The 22,618-nt window shown below is 32.2% G+C and overlaps 1 protein-coding gene across 2 annotated transcripts in view; it reads left to right on the forward strand.

Moving 5' to 3' along the window:
- LOC118185374 (dachshund homolog 1-like) overlaps window positions 1-22,618 on the forward strand; it is a 546,499-nt gene that overhangs the window by 473,126 nt on the left and 50,755 nt on the right. For both annotated transcript variants that reach the window (XM_085824377.1, XM_085824378.1), the window contains one exon: window positions 7,749-7,889. In XM_085824377.1, coding sequence (XP_085680503.1) covers window positions 7,749-7,889 — 141 coding nt within the window. The remainder of the gene's footprint in view (window positions 1-7,748; window positions 7,890-22,618) is intronic.

The following is a 22,618-nucleotide window of genomic DNA, read 5'->3' on the forward strand; positions in this document are numbered from 1 at the left end:
GTTCTTTAACTTCCAAGATAATCAAGTGCTAAATAATGCTGAATTATACGAAGCATTAACTCTGGAATTTTAACAAACTGGACAAATGCAGTACAAGCAATCGAAGAAAGAAATCTTAAAACTAGTTATTTCTGATGCAGTGAGTTTGCTTTTTTCCTCTGATTTCAAATGCAGATAAAAATTTTTTTTAAATATAAAAAAATGTAAAAAAGAAAAATTTAAAGTAGTAAACTACTTTGACGTTTTTTGAAATTTTCTAAGCTTGAATGGTTTATAAAGGCATGAATAAAATATTTTTTTTTGGTAATATCATTGTCTTCAGTCGCGATAAAATCGTTTTCGACATAAATACACGTTGCTGCCAATCGAACACCAATAAGATCTTTTATCGATCTTCAATTTTTCATTCATCTTCGATTAGCACATTTAACAGTCGTTCCTGAATACAATGCTAAGCTGATCATACAGAAAAATATTTTATATTATTAGCCCAAAAGGCGTTTGCCCAGAAGAGTTTTTAATTTCGTTTTGGCATTTTGCGTTGGTTCACTATGAATGCCGGTTCACTTCTCAAATTGTTGCCACCAAATATTAGAGTCGTGTTATATTAAAAGAAATTAGATAATGAAAAATCTGCATAAATGTATGCATGTTTCTCGCATTGTGATAAAAGAACGCGGAGCCGTCAAATTTTGAATAATGTAATAATCTTCCAACTGAATATGGGCATCTGGAAGCCAAATTTGCAATTTGTTTTATTATCTATTTCATATTTTGTAACACTTCAACGAATTTCTGATTAACAAACTCAATGATTTCAAAGCGAGTAATGGTAATACTGTACGAAGAAAAAAAAAAGAAACATTTTTATCTCCAGCGCGAGAGACTGTGTATCGGAAATTCTAAAGATATGCTCATGCGATATTGCTATTGAATTGAATTTTATAATTTAAGTGTAAAGAACATGATATTTAATAAATTAAGGAAGCACACAAAATATTAAAACATTAAAAAAAAATGCCTCTTTGGGCGTAATGTAAAATCTGCAAGCTTTCAGATTTTTTTCCTTTAATTCTTAATATTGTTTTTTCAAAACGATATAATACTCTTTAAAATATTCTGATGATTTCCTTTTCATATCATTTTGCATTCAAAAACAATATACAGAAATCTGCACATCTGAAAAACGGTAATGTAAAAAACCGCTTGTAAAAATGAATTATTTTTTCCTGCGGTTTAATGTTATTAAGAGCGAAGTTTCGATTTTTTGAGTTGACAACAGCAGATATTTCTTTTATTTAACCAAAGAAGCTAAATATTTATGAAATATTTCACATCTTCTGTGCTATTAAATAATAAGAACCAGTATGTTTTTATGTTCCTCGCATTGTTGAAAAACGATTGTGAAAGGACACCTAGAGCCATCAAATTTTGAACACGCATACTCCTTCACTGAAACATGTCCATCTCTAAGGCCTAAATTTTGAATTTCGAATTTGTTTCTTATTTATTTTATATTTCGTGAGAACTTAATGAAATTTTTATTGACAAACTCAGCGATTTAAAAACAATATGTTGCCCCATTTTTCTTTCAAATTTAATTAACAAATGAAGCGATTTAAAAGACACGTATTGCCACTGCCTAAAATAAAAATGTGTTACCTTCTATGCGCTAGTGTGTTGCCATTCTGCAAAGTATAAGTAATTAAACTTTTCTTTAAAATTTAATCTCTTATTGATAACAAACTAAGCGAATTAAAAGGAAAAAACACGTAGGGCTTCTTCTTTATTATTTGATAAAGATAAACCTGGGAAATTACAGTACCTGGATTCATTAAAATTATTGAATATACATATTTTCTTTTTTATAATAACTATTTTAGCCTGCTTTATTTATTTTTATTTTTTAGCGTTTAATGCTTAATTGTTTTCCCTACTGTAATTTGAGTTTTCTGCTTGATTTTATTCCTTTCTGTTTGTTAAATTATTTTATTATTGCATTTGATAATGAATGCTGTCAAAAAAAAAAAAAAAAAAAGGAAATGTTAAGAAGTCTATGCGGATATTTAATCGTTTCGTTTAATTGGAGTCATTACACTAATCGTTCGTATTATGATCTTCAATTATGTCTTAACTCAAATGTGCTGCTCGGCGGATTAGCCCAATGAAGACAAATGCATAGCCATACAAAACTTCTTTAAGCAATCTTAATCCTACGAATTTTTCCCTATTACAGCTGCATTTTCCCTCTGATGATGATATAGCGAAGGAAATGAGGTGGAGGGATGAAGAAAACGAATCGTATCCAAACGATCCCGACTCCGGGGAACTTCTATGATCCGTTTCGAATCGTCTCCAGTTAAAAGTCAATGACACAAGACAAAAGTCGTCGTTTCGTCCATCCCAATCGTCCTGGAAGGTCCGGGCGGAACGACGCCCGAATGTTCTACTCTACCCTCGTAACTCATCCCGCTTCCGATACCGTAATCCGTTCCGCTTCCGATGTGCCGGTGACAAAGTTCCAGAAAAAGTATAAAAATAATCATAACCGTTTCGCCCGTGCGGCAAAGAAATACGACGGCCTTTACGAATGGATGTTACTATTTTTATGTACCTCTGCTCTCGCTGGGGGTGAGTATGGAGAGAGACGGAGGGTGCCATATATATTTGTAAAAGAATTGGAAATAAAATGGCGCTGTGGGGATTTTTGTGGCGCTAGATATTAGGGCCTCAGTTCCCGAAAAAGCATTCAGACTCAGCTGTGGTCTGCTGATTATGACGTCATTCGATTCGCGGTTATGGATAGGCGGCTGCGGGGAAAAACAGTATGAATACGACACTGTGCTCCAGTATCAACTGGTTTTGATTCTACAGAAAGTCAAAATTTTGACTTTAGTGTTTTATTTATATTCTAGTGTAAAAATACAAAACGATTAAGGTATATATTTGTAATTGTTTGTGTATATTTTTCTTGGCTAGATTTTTTGTACTTTTCAAAATATTTTTTAGCGCTTCAAAAGAAAAAATATAAATTAATGCAGAAGCTGGAAATTAGAAAACAAGTAAATAAACTAAAAATTACAAGGTACAAATTTCAAAGCACAATTGTAACCTCTCGAAGAAAGCTTGCATTAAATTAAAAAAAAATAAATGTTTAAAAAAACTAAAAATATCGGATATCGTTTAAATATTTCACTTATTTTCCTAACAAAATAATAGTTACGGTTGAATGAAACTAAATGAATGAACTTATGAAACTAAATCTTAACGCCTGAATAATATTAAAATTCAACTAAAAAATTTCAGTTATAAAATCTCTATGATTTTTTCTGCGTTTCTTGTTTGAAAATAAAATATTATGAAAATTATCAAAATATTGAGAAAATATGTTTTCGCTTAGCAAAATCATTCGATCAATTGCTTCTTTAAAAGCGCCATTTTGCATGAAAACAAGCAGACAAGCGGTTAAAAAAATTCCAAGTAGACGGTTTTTTATAGCAAAGCAAAATCTTCTGAAAAGTGTACGAACAGATTCTATTTTTAATGTGTACGATTTTTCTGGACGATTGAGATAATGTTGGAGAAAGGTAAAGCTGAAACTTTTGCAATCAGTGATTAATTCTATTGCTTGTCTCTCTTGGTTGGTTACTTAAGCATGGATTTAATTTTCTTCGACCCACATCTGTTAAAGACTCGCATATGGCAATTGAAATGCCCACTTGGAAATCTCCCGATTAAATGTCAACATTTCAATGTTCCTGAAGGACTATTGTTTTCGTTTTGCGATTTTGCATAAATGTCCCTTTCGCTTTTCAAACTGTTGCCACTAAATGTTAGAGTCCTGCATTATATTTGATGAAATTAAATAATTAAAAATCTGCATAAATGTATGTATATTTCTCGCATTGTGATAAAACAATGGTACATAGAGCCATCGAATTTTTAATGACGTAATCCTACCGCGAATATGGGCACATGGAAGCCCAAATTTGAAATTTGAAATTTGTTTTATGATCGATTTCCTATTTTTTAAAACTTTGACGAATTTTTGATTAACAAACTCAAGGATTTCAAAGTGAGCAATGGCAACGTTGTACAGAAAAAACATTTTTATCTCCAGCGCGCGAGACTCTGTATCGGAAGTTCTAAAGATATGCTCAATTTAAAACTATTTTGCGATTTTGATCTTGAACTGAATTTTATGGTTTAAGGGCGGGGTAAGTGATATTTAATAAAGAAATGTAACAGACAAAATGTTAAAAATGTCTCTTTGGACGTAATTTAAAAACTGAAGCCTTTCGGATTTTTATTATTTTTCTTTCATACGATATATTGCGTTATGTAACCATAGTTGCTATTTTCGAATTGTTGTAAATATCCATTAGCCTATTTTTTTGTGAGACGTTTAGTATGCTTGACATATTACAGGCGCTACTTCTTATTTTAAAACAATGTGATAATTTGTGAATGAAAAGTCTGACGTAAAATTTACTGGAAACCCATTTTCATTTAAAACTGTTGGGCAGATTTGAATGGATTGTGTGACGACTTCTTGGAAGATCATTTTTATATTGTTATTTAACTCTAAATTTTAAGAATGGACTGACATCGACTTACGCCACTTGTGCATTCACTCGCGACATTTCTCTTTCGAATGGCTGCATCTATAGAGTTTCAGCACTGGTTTATTCGGTTTCATCTCAATCCCATGACTCAAAGCTGGAGATTTTATTTTATTTTCTTCTCTAAAAATGTATTTCCGAACGCTTTTATTGTTTTTTACTCCGGATGCCGAACCGTTTTATGCAGCTGTTAGCGCCGCTGCTGCTGTTGGTGCTTTATGGTTGCCAAAACGAGAGAACTAATAATAAAAGGCCCACTTTTTCGGCTAAATCAAAACAGTTCTCTATTCCCTTTTAAGAACTGGAATGTGTCAGTTAGAAATATGTTTTCTGACTTGACATTTTTGGGATTTTTCTTTTGGGGAACGTAAAATAACGAAAGTAGGTTATTTTTTGTCCAATGAAACATGATCACTCCAGAAATATTTATTCAGAAAAATATTATTTGTTCAATTATCGTTATACTGGAAATCATAAGACTCTCAGCTTGAAGTTCTTGAAAATTAAATTAGCCTCATAACTATATCTCGTAGTAAATTATTCAGATCTTATTTATTTGTATTATCTCTTTTTAAACTCGTAGCGGAAAAGTATTGTTTTAAGGGGCATAGAAATAAGTATATTTTTAGAACAAACATTTGAAAGTTTGGAACAAACTCGTAAACAAACTGAGCATATAAAAGTAATCAAATCAATAAAAAGTAACATTTATTCATTGATGTATGAAGTAAATTTAATAAAAACTACTTCTGTATTAATATGAAACATTTAGTCCAAAAAGGGTTATTAAGGCTATTAGACTGAAAACATTTTGCTGCTGTTTACTACAAACGGTGTATCAATTGTTGCCACCATTTTTATTTTTAAAGATTAATAATGAAGAAGCTGCATGTACGTATGCATGTTCTGCGCGCTGCGAATAAACGAGGATTCTTAGAACCATCAAATTTTGAATAACATAGACGTCCACCCAAACATGGGCAAGTGGAAGCCGAATTTTCAGTTTCGAGTGTGTTTTATTATTATTAGTTTCATATTTTATAAAGCTTTAATGCATTTTCTATTAACGAACCCAACAATTTGAAATGCGATCAATGGCAACACTTTCTTCCTTTCCACCGACAGCGAGGCAGCCGGTCCACTGGGTAGTTAGCATATCGGCCCGAAAATAATTATCTCCAGCGCGGGAGACTATGTATCAGAAATTCTAATGATATGCTCTTTTTAAATATTTTGTGATATTGCTGTTGAATTTTATTTTACGTGGTTTAAGTTCGAAAAACATGATATTTAATAAATAAAGGTAGCACACAAAACGTTAAAAAACACCCCTTTGGGCGTAATGTAAAATCTGAAAGCCTTCAGATTATTTTTCCTTTCATAAAAATTTTCTTTCCTTTTGTTTTAATTGCATGATCACTGTGATCGTGGAAGGACATTTTTTTCATTTTTTAGACAGATTTAATATTTTAAGATGAAGTTACGAAATGTAGGAATTTTCAATCCAAACCAGCGTTAGACCGAATGAGCAATCAGTCTCGAAACAGGGTTTGGCGGTGTATCACTTTAAATGCCTGAATCACTTTTCAGATTTTTTCCACGAAATAGCATCACCCTGTATTACTTTTAAAGAAATTAAATAATGAAGAATTTGCATGAATGTATGTATGTTTCTCGCACTGTGAAAAAATCATGGTACCTAGGGCCATCCCCAATTTTGAATAACATAGTCCTCCACCTGTATATGAGCATCTGGAAGCCCGAATTTGGAATTTCGGATTTTATATTTCATGTTTTTGTTAAACCTTAATGAGTTTTTTTTAATAAACTCAACGATTTGAAAGCGAACAGTTGCAACATTCGTTAAAACATTCGCATCTCCAGCGCGTGAGACTGTCTATAGGAAATTCTAAAGATCTGCTGTTTTTAAATATCTTGTGATTTTGCTATTCAATTGACTTTTATATCGCTCAAGTGTGAAGAACATGATATTTAATTAATAAATTAAATACACAAAACTTTAATAATAAAAAGATAAAAAAAAAGTTTTGTATGCCCTGTTTTTTAGGAAACTGGGGACACTGATGCGCTAATCTGAGAAAAGACTAAAAAAAAAAAAAAAAAAAAAAAAAAAAAAAAAAAATGTAACAACACTTAACACTTCATTTAGAATTCTAAACACATGCTACTTTTAAAATGTTTGTAATTTTGATGTTGAACTGTACATGGCGTAAGTGCGAGGAAAATGATGCTTAATTATAAAGCTAAAAAGACAAAAAGAAATGAGTTATCAGGTGTGAATGCAGAAGCAGACTGGTAGACTTCGAGTTCAGCAAGAAAAGCTTTAAGGAATCCTCTTTTGGGCGATATTCAAAATCTGAGCTCTTTCAGATTTTGTTTTCTTTTTTAAAAATAATTTCATCTATTTATTTTCAGTGTTAAACGATAAAATTAAACATGAATAATAATGTAAAAATTAAATATCGTCTGTTAAATTTATCCCTATCTTATTTCCACCTCACATAATGAAATTTATTATTTACAAATCCAACTAAAATTATTCTAATAATCTATCATAATCATCGTATATTTCTTTTGATGATAACTAACAAATATCTTCGATTTAAAAACTTAATTATTTATGTCTGATAACTGACTTCATTCTAGATTACTTTTTTCAAAATCAAAGAACGAATATCTTGATCATTTTATTTTATTTATAATTTCTTTAGGCTTTTAAAAGATCGAGAGATCTTAACGAATTTCAAACAATAGGAAATATTCCTCTCTTCATTGCAAATGATAAAGGAAATGATAATTAATTTGCTTAAATAAACAATAATAAAATATTAAAAATGAGAATAAGCTCTACGTGAAATACCAACAGATAAAATCTAATAAAGAAGAGTGTAATTAGCATTTGTCATCAAACAATCGAGCTCAGAAAAATGAATGAAAACCAATCTAATTACATCTATTTCACATTAAAACCAATCAAGACTTTTGGGGGGGGTGATACTCAGTAAAAGCAAAAAAAGCACGTATGTATAATTATTTGTTTTATTTTTCGATTAAAAATTGTCGTATTAATGTGGTTTGCTTATTCTTATTTTCTTTTTATTCTAGTCTTGTATCAAAAGCGTTTAAAAAAAGAGAAAAGGTCCAGGAGGCGATTTCAAGAGCAGCTGGAAGCTGAAGTTAAAAAGAGAGCACAATACGAAGAAGCGCTTAGAACTACGTCAGCTGATACAATTCGCCTTCTCAACGGTGAGCTTTATGTATTCATTGTGTTTCAGTTTTTTTAATACTTCAGAATTCGCTTAAGAAATTTTATGATAGGAACCGAAATTAATGAAACATCTTAAAGGAGAACACCTTTTTTTCAATATTACAGTTATCCTCAAAACAGATTTTTAATAATAGAATATTAAATTTGTAGCTTTACTAGTTATTTTCAAATTAAATCCGGTTGTTTTTTTACTTCGTAGTAAATTGTAATCGCAAAAATTTCGGGTGTCATATTTCAACCGCTCTCGAAACCATTTGAATGAATTTTTGTGGGACATCTGTACGCACGGACAGAATAAAGGGCTGTTTCTGACAAAAAGTAAAATCTGGATTCAGAAGAAATTTTTTTGACGTCTGTACGTACGTATGTACGTATGTATATACGTATTTAGATATCCCGCACACCAACAGCACGTGTAGCCGTAGAATGTTGAAATTTCGTATGTGTGACTGCTATAAGATGTAGTTGTGCTCCTCCCCTTTTTACTGCAATCGGCCGCACCAGTCGTATATAAATACATGTGTATATATATTCTCCTTTGCTACCTGGCTCGGTAAGCTTAGGCTTTTATTTTAAAATTTTTGCTTTAAAAGTGATTGAATTATGTGGTTTTTAATGTTCTGGTTAAGGTTTTGATGCCTTTAGTTAATCTGCATGCAATAGCTGTAGAATTATCAACAATTTAAAATTTAACTGACTAGTTAAGCCTAACGAACACCGCAATTTGTTTACATTGGAGACTCAGTAAAATAGTGAATTAAGTCAGTTTCTGCTATAAGGTATTTCTCCTACTTCCCTAGCGTGCCTTCGTGGTGTAACGGTAGCACGCTGGGCCGGTATTCAAGAGGTCCGTGGTTCGATTCCCGGCGAAGGCGGTTGCATATTTTTCATCTTTTCTGCCTCCAATTAACCTAATGTCTCTACAAGTGGCGCCCGAACTAAAAGGGTTGTGGATGATGATTGTCCATACCCAGGATTTGGCGACTAGGTCTCCTAAAACTCTAGTCGCCCTTTAAAAAGGGGAGTATATAAGGTATTTCTCCCACTTTCCTAGCGTGCCTTCGTGGTGTAGTGGTTCTGCACGCTGGGCCGGTATCCAGAGGTCCGTGGTTCGATTCCCGGCGAAGGCGGTTGCTTATTTTTCATCTTTTCTGCTTCCAATTAAACTAATGTCTGTACACTGCACCTTCAGTGCCTTTTTGCCTAGTGGAACCAAAAGTAGACTTTCAATTTTATGCACCGAAAAATCTGCCTTTTTGCCCGTTGACTGATTTGCTTGTTTTTGCTCTATTTTTAACTCTACTTTTAATTGTAAATTTTGTTTATCTAATCGTATTTGATGTTTTATGTATTTTACATATTTTACAATTTTTAATGAATTTTTAATTTTACAATTTTTACAATTTTTAACAATTAATAAACTCGTATTTTACAATTTTTAATGAAGATGTTTAGAGTTTTTATGTATTTTTGCTTTGTCGCGAAGTGAGAACTGAATTAATTGAATGATAAATATATCTCTAAAATTCGAGGAAATAAATTTAAATTAAATGCAGCAAGCAATGTGTATAATTTAGTTAATTAATTTACAAAATATTTATAATACGCAATAAACAATGTGTATAATTAATATTTTGTAAATTATTAATAAACAATGTGTATAATTAATAATTTAATTAATCTATTGGCCGTATAAAGAAGTAATATGTGTGTCCACAACAGATTTTTAATTTAATATTTAATTTGAATGCTTTATATCATATTTTATTCTCAAATGAATTACAATTTTGAAACTAAATTCTTTTCACTTTAATTTAACCTAAATTATTTTATAACTTAGTTTTCGTTAAATTTCATATAAGAGTGGAAAAAAATAGCGGAAATTTCTACAGATTTAAAAATTTTTTTAACCTATTTTTTATTCAAAACTTTTATTCGTTAATAAAAAAATATTCAGGAATTAATTTTGTAAAAGTGTTTTCTGATATCTTAGAAAGGGATGGTATCATTTTAAAAGAAAAGTGCATTCATATTCTACTTTTTGCTGTTCTAATCGGTTCAATATTCCATGCTACATATTGCATAAAACAGGTGAAAGAAAATAGACCGAAACTTAGCTGTTTTCCTTTACATTTTAAATGGTTGATTCGTCCAGAAACCTGCTGTAGTCTGTTATTTTAAAATAAATTCTTGAAAATCTTTACAACCTTCCCTCATTTACGATCGTAACGTATGTCATCATAATCACACAACACTTATTTTCTCTACCTCGTTTGAAATTGCAGTTCAAGTGAGTGAAATCCACACCTATCGATGCGATGTTATTGTTGACAGGAAATAAACCTATAATCCGGTATATTATGAAAATGAGGGTTTGTTCAGTCTACCCTTTACTGAAATCATGAACTTGCCGCTGTATTTATTCTTACTGTTTCCGCATTTTTCTCTCTAGACTTTTAAGGGGACTCATACACCTTAAAACCCATAAGATGTTCGAATATGTGACTGTTGCTAGAACTGGGATAACTTATTTATTTTAAAAGCAATTACTACCAACTTTTTACAGCTGACTACATAATATAGCTGCTTTTTGAAATAGTAATCAGAAAGTTTGTGTTGCCACAAATATTTTTATAATTTAATCCGCTTTGTGACAACATTTTTCGTCATGTTTCCAACTTGCGCGCACAGTTTAAAACGGTCTGTTTCATAATTTAATTCCATATTTAATATATAGCTTTTATAACATTTGGAAACTACCGTAAACCTAAATTTCTAAAAATTTCGTTGTTAATTTTTATTTTATTTTGAGTTGAGTTTATAAAATGTATTTTATTAAAAAAATTTGTAATGTTTTCGTCCATAAAATTTTTCAATATTAAAATATTCATCAGATTGTTGGTTCAGTTAGAAAATAGTGTCCATATAAAGAATTCCTTCAAATTTCAAGTATTTACCATTTTTAAAATATCATGCGCGCAAGGTGGAAACATGGCGAAATATTATGTCACAAAGAGGATTAAATTACAAAAATATTTGTGGCAACACAATCATTCTGGTTACTATTTTCCAAAGCAGCTATATTATGTAGTCAGCTGTAAAAAGTTGGAAGTAATTGCTTTTAAAATAAATAAAATATCTCAATTCCTGCAACAGTCACATATTCGAAGATCATGAGGGTGTTTAAGGTGTATGAGTCCCCTTAATGTTACATTATGCAGAAAAAGTACATCAATTTCACATATAATTGCCCCAAAATCATCTACCTAAGTACAAAATTCGTAACAGTATTTTATTTTCAACTGAATTGCAATTTTGAAGCTAAATTATTTTCGTAGTATCAGTTTCCATTATATATGTATACGTTGCCGAAGAACATGTCAGTGGGGCAGTACTTGACATCGAATGCTGTTCTTTAGATCTAGTTGATTTTGACAACTTTTCTGAAGCACCTGGTTCTTTCAAAAATATTCCACAACTAGAAGTCTGGCTTTCGGGTGGCCGAGATGTCCCAGAAAAAAAAAAAAAAAAAAAAAAAAAAAAAAAAAAAAGGAGCTGATGATGACATGTTCATTCCCAAACTTATTCTTTTGCAGTCGTTGGAATAGTAGCTATAAAGTGCTGCATCATCTATCATGAATATGATACCCTATGTTGCTGCAGATGCGGTGTCACAAAATATGTCGGTTTCATGACACTGAGTTCTATGACGGAAAAGGTGTCGGCTAAAGTAGGCGTAATTTATTTTAAAAAATAATACTCAATGAAAAAGACTTGAAGAGGGGAAATCTTATGGTTATGATTTAATCGATTACGGTAAAGTACTCGAGGACTATCTGCGCAGAGAAGGGCTGATTTCTTTTTACGAAAAATAAAACATGTTGGATAACTCAATATTTACTATAAAATCCTCTTCTAGTAGAAATCTGTAGTGCCTTTCACTTCTCGAAATTATTGGAAGGCATATGAGGGCTGGATACGGTTACAGTTACACATATATATATATTAATTACATTTATTTAATCACAGTTATGCAGGGACCGCAACCAAATGTCGCCAGGTTTGGCGAATTTTGGCGATTTCTTATGAAATTTGATGATAACAATGAGTGGCAAATTCGCGATATCGCGCCAATTTAGAGAGACAGACATTTACCTCAGTGTTAAATAGACTGGCTCCTGTAATCTTATTTTCCTGCTACAGCTTCGTCTCTTTCAAGCATTTCGTGTTATATTATGCAAAAAAAAAAAAAAAAAATATTACAATTTCACATATAATTTCATTAAAATTATTTACATATATGTAAAATGCTTCACAATACTTTTTTATACTTACTTATATTTTTATATATACTTATACTACGTTATGTATACTTTTATATGTACTTATACTTTATATATACTTACAATTTCACATATAATTTCATTAAAATTATTTACATATATGTAAAATGCTTCACAATGCTTTTTATACTTACTTATATTTTTATATATACTTTATGTATACTTTTATATGTACTTACTTATACTTTATACATAGTTTTATATATACTTATATTTATATAAAGTATACTTTTATATATATTATATATATACGCTTATTTTTACTTTTATATATACTTTTTATATATACTTTATATATACTTTTGTATATACTTTTATACTATTACATACTATATTATATATACACACACACATATATATATATATATTATTTTATACTCATACTTAACAATACTTTTTATATTAAGTAATATTTCTTACAGTCAAAATAAATATTTAATGAAATACTTCTTGTCCAAATTTATGTTTTTGGCGAATTGCTACATATCTTTTTACGTAGGAATTTTTGTAGGAATTTATCATATTTCCCTCATCAAATTTTTGAAAGGGTATTTTTAATACATTTTTGCACAAAATATTTTCCTCCAATAAAATATCCCCTAATATCTTGAGAAATCTTTGGGCACTCAACCGAGGTCTCGAGAATCAATTTTCAGTGAGATACTTACAAGACTCAACAAGACTTCAACATGGTCTTAGAATGGTCAAAGGTATGAAAGTATATAACTACTAGCCAGATGTTAGTCTAAAATACAGCCTAGTTAGACAGCATCGGTTTCTGGAGTATGCCGCTTAATAGTGACAAGCTACATAAATTTATTACCGTGAACAACTATTTCGTTTTCAAAATATCATTTCTTGATACAGTCCCCATTGTAAGAAAAACTAAGTTCTAAAGTTATTTCCGATTACTTTTCGTTTTTCATTATTCACCAAATGTTCCTAAAAAGGCAATGCTTCAGGAATCTGGTGTCTAGAAAATTGTTGATCTCTTCTTTAGCTTTTAGGCTTAGGAGTTTGAGATTTTTCAGGCTAGTATACAGTTTTAGAAGTTTACATTCTCCATATTTAAACTTCAGAATGAAATAATGGCTCATTAGCTGTTGATGAATACATTTGAAGTAAAAGAAAATATTCCCCTTTTGAGAAATCCCCCTTGAACTGGAACGACAATTGTTTCCAAAACTTAAGGTATTTTATAAAAAATTAACCCAATTCAGATTTCATAAATTAGGGAATTTGTTAATAAATTTGTAGAGCAATTTTGTTATTCGAAGCAGGAATCACGAAGAATCAACTATTACCTTTTTGGGTTTCGAACTCCGGATCTTCCGATTGCTAGCCGGACGTGCTACCAGTTGTACCAAAAAAGCATATAGTGAAGGTGCAAATTATATACAGCTTAAAAAATAGAGATTTTCCCCCTCCTTTAGTGAGCAGGAATGGCTATAATAACCTTTAGTGAGCAGAAAATCAAATAATGATCTTCTTTAGGTTTTATAAAACAAGAACTTCTTTAGAAATGATAAGAGAATAAGAATCTGTTCTGTAAAAATCTTTATCTAAGAATTATAATCTTCTTTATTGAGCATGAATCTTCTTTACATATTATAAAGGAGTACAGGAACTTCTTTAAGAATGATAAGAGAGTAGGAATCTATGGTAATATTCTTTAGTGAGCAGGAATCTTCTTCAGATGCTGTAGAGGAATATAGGAACTTCTCTAGTTGTAATAAGGGAATAGGAATCTGTTATCTATAAATGAATCTTTATTTAAAAATGGTTATCTTCTTCAGTGAGCAGGAGTCTTCTTTATATATTATAAAGGAATATAGAAACTTCTTCAGGAATAATAAGAGAGTAGGAATCTATGGTAATATTCTTTAGTGAGCAGGAATCTTCTTCAGATGCTGTAAAGGAATATAGGAACTAGTTGTAATAAGGGAATAGGAATCTGTTATCTAAGAATGAATCTTTATTTTAAAATGGTTATCTTCTTCAGTGAGCAGGAATCTTCATTATGTATTATAAAGGAATATAGGAACTTCTTTAGGAATAATAAGAGAATGGGAATCTGCTATCTAAGAATCTTTATCTAAGAATGGTTATCTTCCTAAGTGAGCAGGAATCTTCTTTGTATATTATAAAGGAATATAAGGAACTTCTTTAGGAATAATAAAAGAATAGGAATCTGCTATGTAAGAATCTGTTATCTAAGAATCTTTATCTAAGAATGGTTATCTTCTTTAGGGAGCAGGAATCTTCTTTGTATATTATAAAGGAATATAAGGAACTTCTTTAGGAATAATAAAAGAATAGGAATCTGCTATGTAAGAATCTGTTATCTAAGAATCTTTATCTAAGAATGGTTATCTTCTTTAGTGAGCAGGAATCTTCTTTGTATATTATAAAGGAATATAAGGAACTTCTTTAGGAATAATAAAAGAATAGGAATCTGCTATGTAAGAATCTGTTATCTAAGAATCTTTATCTAAGAATGGTTATCTTCTTTAGTGAGCAGGAATCTCCTTTGTATATTATAAAGGAATATAAGGAACTTCTTTAGGAATAATAAAAGAATATTAATCTGCTATGTAAGAATCTGTTATCTAAGAATCTTTATCTAAGAATGGTTATCTTCTTTAGTGAGCAGGAATCTTCTTTGTATATTATAAAGGAATATAAGGAACTTCTTTAGGAATTATAAGAGAATTGGAGTCTGTTATCTAAGAATTTCTATCTATGAATCATAAACTTCTTTAGTGAGCAGGAATCTTTTTTAGATGTTATAAAGGAATATAGGAACTTCTTTAGGAATGGTAAGAGAATAGGAATCTGCTCTATAAGAATATTTATCTAAGAATAGTAATCTTCCTTAATGAGCAGAAATCGTCTTTATATATTTTAAAGGAATGTAGGGAATTTTTGAGGAATAATAAGAGAATAGAAGTCTGTTATCCAAGAAGCATTACCTAAGAATGGCCAGATTCTTTAATGAGCTCATCTTCCTTAGATGCTACAGAGGAATAAAGGAACCTACTAAGAATCTTTATTTAAGAAATACAGTGTTCTTTAGTGAGCAGGAATCTTTATCGTGTTAGATTAACGGCAAAGACAGCATTGATTTGCCTTGAGGGAATCGAACACAAGGCATTTTAAGTGCAATATTATTTACTGTTCCACAAGAAGAAAATGCCTATAGTTTTTATATTCGCTCCAACTTAAGGAGTGGAAAAAGGAGGATGTTTGTAATCTTTTAACAAGATCTATTTGGCAAAAAGCTCACCGTGTCTTTGCTGGGAACAAAACTCAAAGTAAGGTCTTGGATATGCTACTTGAACTGTGTGAAGGCTATAAAAGAAATTCGGAATGTTCTCTAATGGCACACTTTCGTGTCGAGTTTCCTTGATAGATGGAGCTATAATTCTTGCTTTCTGGTTTGTTATTTATTTATTTTCCTTTCGCCTACTTGGCTGATATTTTTTTTCTCGAAAAATATTGCAGGCTGTTTTTATTCTTGGATGAAGAAGGACCCATGCCATATTCTTTTAAAACTCATAGTTTGTTTATATGAAATCAATATCACCGTACTGAATTTTGTTTAATTTTAAAGAACATTTATTACTTAAAGTAAGATTTCGTAGTTATATTTCTCGTATAATTTGCAAATTTCTTTTATATTTTTCTTCTGTAAAAAATTAACTGACGAAGATTATGTGCTATTTAAATAAATAAAACAAAATGCAATAATAGAGAGGATTCAATTATTTATCGCATTTGCTTGGCAGGAGAAAGGGAAAAAACACAAAAGAAACTTAAATAAACATAATGAGCGAGATTTTTTTTTCTTTTTTCCCAAAATGGCGTATCATTCGCAAAGGAATTGCAGTTTCTCTTATTTTAATGAGGTATTAGTGGTGCCGCCTGAAATCAAGCAAAGGAATTCCCGGATTATATAATCATCTGTCACAGTACAAGCGACGACTGGGCAATTAAACACATCGTTAAAAAATATTTTACAATGCGTTACGTTGTTTTTATAACACTTTTTTTTTCTCTCCCGTCTAGTTTTAAATCTTCCTAGGGCTGCTTATGTTAAGATTTTAACAGTGGCGAAGATGGCGCAACTTTTTGCGAATGGCAGAGTGAAGTTGAGTTGTTCACACATACAAACGTTCGCTTGCCAGATTACGGGAATTAATTTATCTTGTTAAATGTAACGCTCTCTCTCATTCAACCTGAAACTTTCTCTCTTTTTCAAAAACACAAAACGAAAATCGAAAAAAGAAAAAAAAATTCAAACGTAATGAAAAGAAGTAAAAAAGATGGAGGAAAAAGGTTTCAGCACGAGCAAAACCTTTGTAAAAATATTCGTTTTCTAATTAACTTTTTTTCTTATTTATTTCAACGAATAAAACGAAAAAGTTTTATTGTTCTTTTTTGTTCGCTGGAGTTTTGTACTATCGTCTGCCTGTGCATTTTCTTACAATTCTGTTTTGTTTAAAATGGAACAAAAACTGACATTCAAACATCTGTTCGATGCTCGAAAAAGAGAATTTTTACGAGTTCAAATTACTTTGAAATAATATCTTTATTACACTATTTCGAAAATAAATTTGAAAAAAAAAAAAAAAAAAATGTTATTTTCATTTTATAAGCGTGCTGAGAAATTTTTTTTTGTGTGTGTGTGTGTGTTTAAAAACAAATGGAAAGTGAATATTTTATTAACAAAAAATATAAAAATGCTATTCAAATATTCAGGAAACTAAATCTTAATGTCATCAAAAGAAAAAGAAAATAACCTGATATGGGATATAGTATCTCAAATTTTGTAATCATTATCTTTTTTTCTTCGCTATTTTTCCTTATTTACTGATAAAAACATTTAAAAAATCCGTTGTTAAATCATTTGTATTGAATATTCATAAGTTTAGAAGGAAAGAATTCCTCCTATTAGAAGAAATTATGTAAGAAATATTTCATTCTTTTCAGAAACTAATAAAAAATTAGCTGCATCATGCATAAAATTTTCTTGATTAATTATTGCATTTACAGCAATCATTTTCATGTATATTACATTTTCTTTCAATGAAAAATGTTAACGGTGTTCTTTGAATTTTGATATTTGCGTCTGATATTAAAGTTAGTAATATACATGTTTTAATATCTCTCTGGTTTAAAATGAGTTAAATGCCTATAATATATGTGATCAGTTTGTTTCATCTTTATTCAGAAAAATTACTATAACTAAGATGATCGTTTGAATATGACTCACGATTAATTAATTAATAACATTTAGTTATTAAATTGTTATACGAAAAGTTTCAAACACGTTTACACTGCTTCCAGTTTTTTTTTTTTTTTTTTAATAAAGCGCTCCAAACATTTCAGCAAAATTAAATATGCTCTTTGAAAACTTTCCAGAATTATTTAAATTTTTGTTGCTTATTATTTGATTTTAAAAATTTATTAATTCCATACTAAACTTTCAGATTTTAAATTCGGTGTTTTAAAAAGGAATTATCAACTAATAAAAGTTTAAAGTTTTTTTTTAAACTTTTTATTTTTGCTTTTGAATATTTTAGTACGTCTCTAATTTAACAGGAAAAATTTTCAGATACCCCCAAAATGCGTTAAAATGAATTCCATAAGGTAACACATAACATGCTACAAATCAGTCAAAAGCTGGAACTCGGAAACTACTCCCAAATTAGAGCGATACCCTTCTTCCTCCTAAAAATCACATAGGTTTAAGAAACAGTAACTTAAAAATGTATATTAATAAAATTTGTCATTCATTCTTTAATTTTCAAGTTAAGAAAGAAAATGAAGGATACAGCTGTTTGAATCTACGCTTTATAGGAATTATCTTTGAAAGGCGAGGCTTTTTCATCTAAACCAGGCTATTATATAAAGGCTCAAGTAGATAATTTAGTACAACATAACTAAGATTTACAAAGGTTGGTCAAAAGGACGCACAATCCACAATAGCTCGGTAAGCGTAAGAAGATAAAGGACATTTTGTAAGTATAAAGCATTTGTCCTTTACTTCCTTACCTATAGCTAATTTTTATATCCTCCATGATAGCGTACTTCCATCTATGGTAGCTTAGTTGCAACTCCATATAAGAAAGTTACCATGGAAGTTGCAAGTAAGCTACCATAGATGATAGACATGATATCTATTACGTCAAAAGAATAGTGATCGTATTCCTCTACGAATCCAGGGTTAGGTCAGCAACATTGATTGACAGGAGACTATCAACAGAGCAGCCACACCATCAACAGAGCAGGCATACCATCGTTTAGACTTTCTGCTTTTATGCTCTATTGATGTATACTATCTACCAACATCGACTGAGAGTAAGCTGTTGCTAGTCTATGGGGACAACACAATGAACCGATGACTTCAAAAGTTTTGGCGTGGTGACTGCGACATCCAAAACCAGCCACGATCAAGTAGACCGTCAAACGTCGCAACCGATGCAAATCAGCAATCACTGAGGAGTTCATACAAAATGACAGATGCATCCCAATAAGACAGATCATAGACCACAGGTATGGCAAAAGTATCAATGTTAACGCCAGTCCACCGAATTGGATGCAGAAACATTTGTGTTTGTTGGGTTATACGGCTCTTTAGAAGGGAGATATCAGGAAGAACGAGCACAGGTATGGCAAAAATATCTGTGTTAACGCCAGTCCACCGAATAGGACGCAGAAACATTTGTGTTTGTTGGGTTAAGGGAGATATCAGGAAGAACGAGCACAGGTATGGCAAAAATATCTGGGTTAACACCAGTCCACCGAATAGGATGCAGAAAAATTTGTGTTTGTTGGGTTATACGGCTCTTTAGAAGAGAGATATCAGGAAGAACGAGCACAGGTATGGCAAAAATATCTGTGTTAACGCCAGTCCACCGAATAGGATGCAGAAAAATTTGTGTTTGTTGTTATACGAATCTGAGGAGTTCATACAAAATGACAGATGCATCCCAACGAGACAGATCATAGACCACAGGTATGGCAAAGGTATCAATGTTAACGCCAGTCCACCGAATTGGATGCAGAAACGTTTGTATTTGTTGGGTTATACAGCTCTTTAGAAGGGAGATATCAGGAAGAACGAGCACAGGTATGGCAAAAATATCTGTGTTAACGCCAGTCCACCGAATAGGATGCAGAAAAATTTGTGTTTGTTGGGTTATACGGCTCTTTAGAAGGGAGATATCAGGAAGAACGAGCACAGGTATGGCAAAAATATCTGTGTTAACGCCAGTCCACCGAATAGGACGCAGAAACATTTGTGTTTGTTGGGTTAAGGGAGATATCAGGAAGAACGAGCACAGGTATGGCAAAAATATCTGGGTTAACACCAGTCCACCGAATAGGATGCAGAAAAATTTGTGTTTGTTGGGTTATACGGCTCTTTAGAAGAGAGATATCAGGAAGAACGAGCACAGGTATGGCAAAAATATCTGTGTTAACGCCAGTCCACCGAATAGGATGCAGAAAAATTTGTGTTTGTTGTTATACGAATCTGAGGAGTTCATACAAAATGACAGATGCATCCCAACGAGACAGATCATAGACCACAGGTATGGCAAAAGTATCAATGTTAACGCCAGTCCACCGAATTGGATGCAGAAACATTTGTGTTTGTTGGGTTATACGGCTCTTTAGAAGGGAGATATCAGGAAGAACGAGCACAGGTATGGCAAAAATATCTGTGTTAACGCCAGTCCACCGAATAGGACGCAGAAACATTTGTGTTTGTTGGGTTAAGGGAGATATCAGGAAGAACGAGCACAGGTATGGCAAAAATATCTGGGTTAACACCAGTCCACCGAATAGGATGCAGAAAAATTTGTGTTTGTTGGGTTATACGGCTCTTTAGAAGAGAGATATCAGGAAGAACGAGCACAGGTATGGCAAAAATATCTGTGTTAACGCCAGTCCACCGAATAGGATGCAGAAAAATTTGTGTTTGTTGTTATACGAATCTGAGGAGTTCATACAAAATGACAGATGCATCCCAACGAGACAGATCATAGACCACAGGTATGGCAAAGGTATCAATGTTAACGCCAGTCCACCGAATTGGATGCAGAAACGTTTGTATTTGTTGGGTTATACAGCTCTTTAGAAGGGAGATATCAGGAAGAACGAGCACAGGTATGGCAAAAATATCTGTGTTAACGCCAGTCCACCGAATAGGATGCAGAAAAATTTGTGTTTGTTGGGTTATACGGCTCTTTAGAAGGGAGATATCAGGAAGAACGAGCACAGGTATGGCAAAAATATCTGTGTTAACGCCAGTCCACCGAATAGGACGCAGAAACATTTGTGTTTGTTGGGTTAAGGGAGATATCAGGAAGAACGAGCACAGGTATGGCAAAAATATCTGGGTTAACACCAGTCCACCGAATAGGATGCAGAAAAATTTGTGTTTGTTGGGTTATACGGCTCTTTAGAAGAGAGATATCAGGAAGAACGAGCACAGGTATGGCAAAAATATCTGTGTTAACGCCAGTCCACCGAATAGGATGCAGAAAAATTTGTGTTTGTTGTTATACGAATCTGAGGAGTTCATACAAAATGACAGATGCATCCCAACGAGACAGATCATAGACCACAGGTATGGCAAAAGTATCAATGTTAACGCCAGTCCACCGAATTGGATGCAGAAACGTTTGTATTTGTTGGGTTATACAGCTCTTTAGAAGGGAGATATCAGGAAGAACGAGCACAGGTATGGCAAAAATATCTGTGTTAACGCCAGTCCACCGAATAGGATGCAGAAAAATTTGTGTTTGTTGGGTTATACGGCTCTTTAGAAGGCAGATATCAGGAAGAACGAACACAGGTATGGCAAAAATATCTGTGTTAACGCCAGTCCACCGAATAGGATGCAGAAAAATTTGTGTTTGTTGGATTATACGGCTCTTTAGAAGGGAGATATCAGGAAGAACGAACACAGGTATGGCAAAAATATCTGTGTTAACGCCAGTCCACCGAATAGGATGCAGAAAAATTTGTGTTTGTTGGGTTATACGGCTCTTTAGAAGGGAGATATCAGGAAGAACGAACGCAGGTATGGCAAAAATATCTGTGTTAACGCCAGTCCACCGAATAGGATGCAGAAAAATTTGTGTTTGTTGGGTTATACGGCTCTTTAGAAGGGAGATATCAGGAAGAACGAACGCAGGTATGGCAAAAATATCTGTGTTAACGCCAGTCCACCGAATAGGATGCAGAAAAATTTGTGTTTGTTGGGTTATACGGCTCTTTAGAAGGGAGATATCAGGAAGAACGAACACAGGTATGGCAAAAATATCTGTGTTAACGCCAGTCCACCGAATAGGATGCAGAAAAATTTGTGTTTGTTGGGTTATACGGCTCTTTAGAAGGGAGATATCAGGAAGAACGAGCACAGGTATGGCAAAAATATCTGTGTTAACGCCAGTCCACCGAATAGGATGCAGAAAAATTTGTGTTTGTTGGGTTATACGGCTCTTTAGAAGGGAGATATCAGGAAGAACGAGCACAGGTATGGCAAAAATATCTGTGTTAACGCCAGTCCACCGAATAGGATGCAGAAAAATTTGTGTTTGTTGGGTTAAGGGAGATATCAGGAAGAACGAGCACAGGTATGGCAAAAGTATCTGTGTTAACGCCAGTCCACCGAATAGGATGCAGAAACATTTATGTTTGTTGGGTTACACGGTTCTTTAGAAGGGAGATATCAGGAAGAACACGTGTGATAATGTCCTGAATACTTTCGTTTAATCATTACGTGGGGTTGATACTTGGATATTTTATTTCCATCTTGAGAGCAAAAAGTAATTGATGGAAGATAGAAGTTTCATGGATACAAAAATGGCTGCAGCGCACTAAAGTAGATGGATCATGCATTAAGTTACATTTTCATGGGACCAAAGAACCAATACTTGTACCTACAAAATTTCCCTTTCCCTGCTACTTTCTATTACCGGATTGAAACAGATTGTGTGCTACTTTTTGAATGACATTCGTATAAAACATTTCGGTAAAAATATGCTGATTTATATTTATCTCAAGATGTCATACTTAGCGATTATTTTATTAAATGCATTAAAAAAGCTCACATGCATGAGGTCGTTTTGAAGGTTGCAGTCTATTAATATAAACTGTCAAGATTTGCTCAGAAGGAAAATATTTGCTCTAGTGGAAAAAATTCTTTAGTAGTACGTACAGAGAGGAGACTAAAATTTAAATAAAAAAATTTGGTCTACATAAGCTTGCACAGCGCATGATAAGAGTACATTAAAATTACGATAAATTACGTAATGAAATTTGTAAAGAAAGTGAAAAAAGTGTGACGT

Source organism: Stegodyphus dumicola, chromosome 9, assembly GCF_044657685.1.
Source record: "Stegodyphus dumicola isolate Sdum_Otavi_A_Nest chromosome 9, ASM4465768v1".
NCBI classification, from domain to species: Eukaryota; Metazoa; Arthropoda; class Arachnida; order Araneae; family Eresidae; genus Stegodyphus; species Stegodyphus dumicola.